Below are 7500 nucleotides of genomic sequence, written 5' to 3' on the forward strand. Positions count from 1 at the left end.
CTTACCCTACCATCTTCTACCTCCAGTCAGTCTTGTAGAGTCCTCGACAATTTAGCAGCCAGAGGTCTTAAGGCTCTAGACATTTTGGAGTGTGCTGTTCTGGCTCAAATCTCCCACAGTGGTCATCTCTCTTCTTTCTTCTCTTCTTTTATATTCTTCTCTGTTCGTCTCTCTTCTCGAGTATTAAAGCTATTTATTTTTTGTTGAACACGCTTCATTCTATCCACATACACATTTCATGATGTCATGGTTCTACAAAGTTTGTTTGCTTGGTATTCCTTTGTGTACATTCATGGCATTCCTCTTGTCTGTGGACGAAAGTATGAAAGTGTGAAAGTAACTTTATAGAACATACATGACATACAGTAGCATTGTGTAATTCAAGGAATAAGAGCAAATGTTGATCACTTTGACTATTTAGGAGAGAAAGGACACTGGTATCTGAGGCATAAATAAGCTCGTCTCCTCTCCTCTGTACTCCTCTCCTTCTCTCTCCTCTTACAGACACAATCTGGAAGGTTGCCATGCTACAGCAGGCGGGGGGGGGGGGGGGGTGTTGTCTTAATTCTTGGGCTAATCTTGGGGCTCAAGTGTTCATTTCTCACTCTCTGAATGGACACATTATCAGGCTTTTCTGAAAGCTCCTGCCCCGGTTGAAAAGCTGCGTTGCCTCTTTCAATTTATTTACATTTACGGCAAGAGACTGAGAATCTGTGTGGTGTTGGTTGTTGTGCTAGTACTGTATGCACCGAATAGAAAGTGTGCGAGAGAGATAGAGAACGAGGGCGAGAGAATGAGAGAGAGAAAATGAGAGAATGAGCAAGAAAGGAGAGGAGCGGATGTGTAAGCTTTTCATCCTTCCTTATTTTAGCTAGACTATTTATCTGTGCTCTTTACCAAGTCCTGATAAATGAATGTTTTCACAGCAAATCAAACACTGACGATAACACCCTGTCAAAACCCTGTCTGTCGCCTTCGCCCAGTCTCATCACTGAGACTGAAAGGAATTGACATATTCGGATTGTGCATGCAAATATTAGATACAGAGATTAGATGAGTATAGCCATACAATTCTGTCCCCTGATGAAAAGAATAGTGGCTAGATAGACAAAAAAGCAAAAGAGGAAAGGAAACCCCCCTCTTTCTAAATTGTATTACATTCAAATAAAAACGAGTGAAGTAAAGATCCTTTTCTCAAGCTGAGCCTAAACGGAGATGGTCCTTATTGGAAGAAAAAAAAGAAAAGAAAAAAGAAGACAAAGAAAAAAATCCTCAGTTCTATTAACAAGCTCAAAATTCCATTATCCACAGTTGGGGATTAAATCATGTTATCTGTCTTCTCTCCTTAGGAGAGTGGAGGTGGGGGGAGTAGGAGGGGCGCAGTGATAACAAAGAAGCCGTCCCTATGAGGAACTAAAAGACCAGCGTCTGGAACACAGCTCACACACATATACTCATATGCACTCACACAGACACACACAGACAGACACACACACACACACACACACACACACACACACACACACACACACACATATACACACACACATACACACATATACATACAGTACACACGCACACACATATGCACACGCACACACACACACAGTCTCACACACACACACACCGTCTCTCTTACACATACACATAGACATACACACATACATGCACACACACACACCCACACACACACACACACACACACACACACACGTGCACACTCATTCCCACACCGAGCTTTAGACGTCTTAGGACTCTTTTGTTGCACGTAAGCTGTGATGAACAGAGAGGGCCTGGGCGGCGGCGGGGGCGCATGCGGCAGCCTAGCACCTTCCCTCATTAGCATGGCGAGCCGAAGGATTACACGCACCCCTCTTAATTGATCTAATTAGCTCCTTGCTCCCTTTTGTTCAAGCCGCTGTATCATCAAGAGAAGCTCCTTTATTCCCATACCGAGGGGAGGAGCCGCGCTGAGAGAGGTTTAAGTGTTCGACAGATGTGCGGACGCAGCGTCGAGGCATGAAGGAAGCGCTTGCCTGTACTCCGAAGTACACGGACAAACTGCACTTACACGCTTGGCTTTTTTATCACAGAACTTGTAACGGTAGTGTGCGGTCTGTTCCGGAAATGTCTTTGCCACAGGAACAGCTTGAGGACGTAACTAAATAAGGTGTCCCAGATAGCTATACAACCATGAAAACAACAATGCCCTGAAATGTGTGCCATGTCTTCACTCACCAAGTTATTTTTGATTGTACTAGGTCTACTTGAGAGTATTACGAGTGCATCTAAAAAAATTTTTTGTATGTCACATTTGTTAACATCCTATTACTTTCTATAACTATGTAAGTACTTTTATGAGATGATGATCATTAATGCCATGTAAAACAGTACAATACAATAGAATGATGATGCAGTATAAGTTGATAATTGTGGGTTTTCTCTCTCTCTTTCTCTCTCTCTATCTCTCTCTCTCCCTCTCTCTGTTTCTCTCTCTCTCTCTCTCTCTCCCCCCCCCTCTCCATGTCTCTCCAGGACACAGAGATATTGAACACAGCAGTGCTCACAGGCAGAACAGTGGCAGTACCAGTGAAAGTGGTTACCGTGGGGACTGATGGGTCAGTGACTGATGTGACCGAGTCGGTGGAATGCCGTTCAACTGATGAAGGTGTGGTCAAGGTCAGTAAGAAGCCCCAACCTTTGAGTCTCTGATGACGGGAATCCACTGTGGCTTTCTGACCTCCTCTGATCCTGAGACAAGTGGGCACAGGCTACCTGGGGGCATGTGTGCACACACAAACATAAACATGCTTGGCCAACAGTGTTGTCTGACTTTTCTGGGGAGAGAAGTTGCAATAGTTTGAAACCTCAAGGTCTTTCTTTTTTACCTCCTGAATTCAAAGTGACTATTCATTTTACTTTTCATTTGTAAAGTAAGGCTTTGCAGCAGGGCTCAAACCTAAGGCTTGCGTCACTGGCACGCTGACGATAAGCAGTGAAAGATTTTTTTCACATCTTGAGTAGCCATGAGCTGTTGAGCGGTCTGTCTTACCATTACCATATTTAAAATGATTGATGTTTGTAGTTTGTAGTACCCCGTAGTTTGTAAAATCCTTCATGAATTTTTGCAGTGTGTCACGAAAGCATTGTAACTGAAGTAGCGTAACACTTGGAAATGTTTGTTGATTAATGTGTGCTCTGGAGTAGTCTGAGAGCACCTGAACACAGATGCCGACATGAGTGTGGCACACTCGTTTGTTTACTTAGATTCCGTTATTTTCAATACAGCCCTGTAGCCCAACCATTTCATCGCCACCATGTTGGCTACAATTCAGTTAAATGAGACACAGCAATTTTCTAAGCATAGACATACTTGGAACTACATTCTCATTCAGGCGAAGCACTACTACTTGGGATTTGCAGAAGTAACACCGGAGCTTTTCAGGAGCTGTGTGCAAATCCCTCCGCCCAAGTAGCTATGTTTTGCCTGAATGAGAATGAAGTTGTATATGTGTGTATAGTATGTATATGCTTATATATGTATGCAATGGACTTTTCCATGATATTCTTATTTTTTGAGATGCACCTGTATAGGCAAAGGCCCACGAAAAACAAAGCGCTGAGATTGGTGATTTGGGTTGTTATTACAATGTTATTACACATTTACTCTCTCACTTATTGCTCTAGTCACCAGTGTTTAGATTTTTGCATACTACTTTAAACCAATAGAAAAAATATTAAATTTGGACACATAATTGGCAAAGTAAATAAATGAGACATTGTCAGAGTAATATAAATACCCTTTATTGTATTCTCAGAATTCAAGTAAGGGTTCAAGCATTCACGCCTGAGCCATCCTGGTAGGTAGTTTTATGTTAGCAGGCACCATAAGTTAGCAAGATTTCTAACTTTATGCCTGGCCAGCTGTGCTGTTGATGTTTGCTTGGCAAGCCTGTTGGCTGTTAACATGTTAACTCTCTGGTTTTAGATAAAAACCTATGGACGCATTATGCATTATTATACAGTATTTGCAAAAATAGACAACATGAACCAACCATATGGTTCTTAAATCTCACAGATTGTTTTGGTCTCATCAAAAAATGCATGATGCTATTAGTCACGGAAAACAAAAGAAAGCATCTTGAAATCTAAATGGTAAACAGCATAATGTATGCCACCTTCAAAGAAAACATTTAAGTGCTTAGTTATAGGCCAAGTGCATTGCAGTTAAGTGCATTACAGATTTAATTGCACTTGTGTATATGATGTGTATAAAGTTGAGGGCTTAGAATGAAGGGCAAAGAGAAGAGAGAACGAGAGCCTTCAACATTTTAATCTGGAGTTGGCTCTCTTTTTGCCACTTTTTGCCAGTGTATGAAAGCCACTTTGGTTCTAGGCTAATCAACAAAAATGCTAATGGTTTTGTGTGTGTGTGTGTGTGTGTGTGTGTGTGTGTGTGTGTATATGTGTGTGTGTGTGTGTGTGTGTATATGTGTGTGTGTGTGTGTGTGTGTGTGTGTGTGTGTGTGTGTGTGTGTGTGTGTGTGTGTGTGTGTGTGTGTGTGTGTGTGTGTGTGTGTGTGTGTGTGTGTGTGTGTGTGTGTGTGTTGTGAGTGGGTCTAAGATGGAGAAAAAGAGAGAAAAAGAGGGGCGTGTGTTCTCTCCCTGGACTTAATTATCTATCAAACACTCTGTGAACACTGTGACATTGACCTCTGGAGAGGAATCATACTCACACAATAGTGAGTGAGTCACACACACGCACACACACACACACACACATACACACACACACACACAAACACACACACACACATCTCATTTGTGTTGCCCTCATATCGTGCATGCAGTCTCAAGAAAAGACTTCCATTTGCTCCCCATTTAATAATCTTCCATATATTTTTTTTTATCAGAATAGAGCCCAATTTTTTCCCACTCTTTCTCTCTGTATGCATCTCGTCCATGTGCCAGTGCAACATCACTGTTAGATTTAGTTTGACACCAGCCTTGCTCTCATGCTTTTCAGTACGAGGGCAGACAAGTCTGGTTTCTTAAAGGACACTCTTATCCTTGGCGGTTTTTAATTGAGCAGATACGAGCTCTGCGTTTGGCTTTTCTCCTCTCCGTGACACACAGCCTCAGCAAAGTCATGCCGCCGAGGTCTGTCTTGTCGCCTGTCAAGTCTAGTCTAGTCGGAGTGCCCGGGGTGAAGTTAAAAGTTAAAGTTTGGTCCCAGACAAAACATTTAACGGATGACGCAACATTGAAGAAGGGTTTATGAAAACACCAAAATGAGGGGGGAATTACACGAGGCACCGATCGAGGCTTTCATTTTGACGCGCGTCGTCGGCGCTTGTGTGGCATGTGGGAGCTCATGCCGGGGAGCCATTATGAAGTCCCCCACACTTACCGCGGCGTTTGCAGTTGCGCTTCGTTTTATTTCCCTTCCGAGAACAATTAAAATCCCATTGTTCTGCGCACATGTGCCGCATTCATGTTAGCATTCTCTTCCCTTTTTCCCCTCTTGGTCTTAAATTTCAAGCTTTTTAAATAGTGGAACATATTAAATGATAATCAACTGAGGGAATGAGGGGGGAGGAGGTAGGGTTGGGAGGGTTGAGACAGAGAGAGGGATAGAGTGATGGTTGGAGTAAGAGAGAGGAGAGAGAGAGAAAGAGAGGGGGAGAGAAAAAGGGAGTCAATGAGGGATGAAGTTGATTCTTTTAGATGGCTCACTGCATGACTGCTTTAAAAAGCATTTCGTCAGAGCTTTGATGGGAGGTGTGTGTGTGTGTGTGTGTGTGTGTGTGTGTGTGTGTGTGTGTGTGTGTGTGTGTGTGTGTGTGTGTGTGTGTGTGAGTCAGGCTCCTGTTTGCTGGAGTGAGTAAGCAGAGCTGATGGGGGACGTGTTGTGCTTAATTACCTCTATCAGACAGCAGCCCGATCTCAACACATGGAGAGACCTGAGCGTCATGCTCAGCTGCACTCTCACTCAACTGCACTCCCTCACCCCCCTCCCTCCCTTCCTCCCTCTCTCTCTCTCCTCTCTCTCTCTCTCTCTCTCTCTCTCTCTCTCTCTCTCTCTCTCTGTCTGTCTCTCGTGTCCTGTGTCTAACATTTTCCCCAATCCCTACCTCCCTACCTAATCCCCCTCCCCTCTCCTCCCGCATGGAACTCTGTCAGGTCCAAAGCAGTTGCATTTTATGACCACGCCCGTTTTACATTATTCCACTGCTTGGTTGAATTTCCCATTGTCCTACGTAATATAGAACGACCATTAACCGTATGTTATTTGCACACCTATGAAGATCCATTTTGTGGGCCGTATCACACATGTATATTAATCCGCCGAACTCGTTGTGAAGTTTAAATGAACCGTCATGTTGCATCCGAGCTGTAAAATGCAGACGTTCAGAACATAGTAACATTGTAGCATATGACGGAGGTGGCTTTTAGCTAGATGGATGACAGCAGGCTAGGTAAAATAGCGATGTTTCAAAGCTAAAGTTCATCAGAATCTTGGGATACGCCCGCTTGACAACGGGAGAGTTAGAACTAACGACTGGCCTTTGGCCGTAGCAACCATCCATTTAAAACTAGTAATGGCAGTTTGTCCTGTAAGTTGAGAAATTAGTTGATATGTGTCGGAAGAAAGTAGTTCTACAAACAAGACAGTTTTAGCGATTAAAACGTTTAAATTGTAACGTTTAAACACATACACACAACGCAAGTGGCAACAGTGTAATAAGCGGGATAATGGACTCCACGGTGGTCTGTTCACAGAAGTTAATGCACTTACGAGGTTTAAACGGCCCTCCGCTTCGCGTCGGGGCCGTTTTACAACCTCGACCGTGCATTAACTTCTGTGAACAGACCACCGTGTTGTCCATTATCCCTTACATAGCACACTTCTGTACAATGTGCAAGTACAGAGAGACAACACAATTTCAGATGGAAAAAAGTAGAACAGAGAGGGTGCTGTATGAAGACAGAATATTGGAGCTGGTGAGCTGGGGGAATCGTACCTTACCATAATTGATGTATGAGCTGCCAAGTCTGTCCCTTAGGCGAACGGTGGATCCATCTCTCAAAATGAGAGTCTTACTTTCTCAAAGTTTGAGAGCACTTTGGGTGAAACTCTACTCGAATTGCTCACCAGGTATCATCAGTAAGAAGATGTGCATTCTCCTCTGTGTGAACGCCATAGAGTCAGAGGTCAGGTTGAGGTTTTCCATTACGGTCCACTGATCGACTGACATTTGTATTGTAATGCATATTGGTCACATATGAATTGCATTGAAGATAGTAATGCATTGTCTTTTACTTTTTTTTTAATTGGTGTCCCTGTGTGTTCTCTTTGGTCTCTTTGTGTTGTCACCGAAGTTACAAAACTGCTCCAACATGCATTTATATTCCGAGCACAGGTTTGTCACAAACCACTCTGTTCTGTTCAATTTCTTTTCTCTCTTTTTCTCTCTAAGTATTGTTTTGCATTCTCGT

General features: G+C 43.2%; 1 protein-coding gene across 1 annotated transcript in view; it reads left to right on the forward strand.

Moving 5' to 3' along the window:
- The window catches only part of LOC143122657 (transmembrane protein 132D), a 115487-nt gene that overhangs the window by 92415 nt on the left and 15572 nt on the right, over positions 1-7500 (forward strand). The window contains exon 5 of the mRNA XM_076283438.1: positions 2536-2679. Within this exon, the coding sequence (XP_076139553.1) occupies positions 2536-2679 (144 nt within the window). The remainder of the gene's footprint in view (positions 1-2535; positions 2680-7500) is intronic.

This window comes from Alosa pseudoharengus, unplaced genomic scaffold (genome assembly GCF_046254945.1).
Source record: "Alosa pseudoharengus isolate Yale_2024_CS ecotype anadromous, Long Island Sound unplaced genomic scaffold, YU_APseudo_1.1 YU_APseudo_1.1_scf_14, whole genome shotgun sequence".
Lineage (NCBI taxonomy): Eukaryota > Metazoa > Chordata > Actinopteri > Clupeiformes > Clupeidae > Alosa > Alosa pseudoharengus.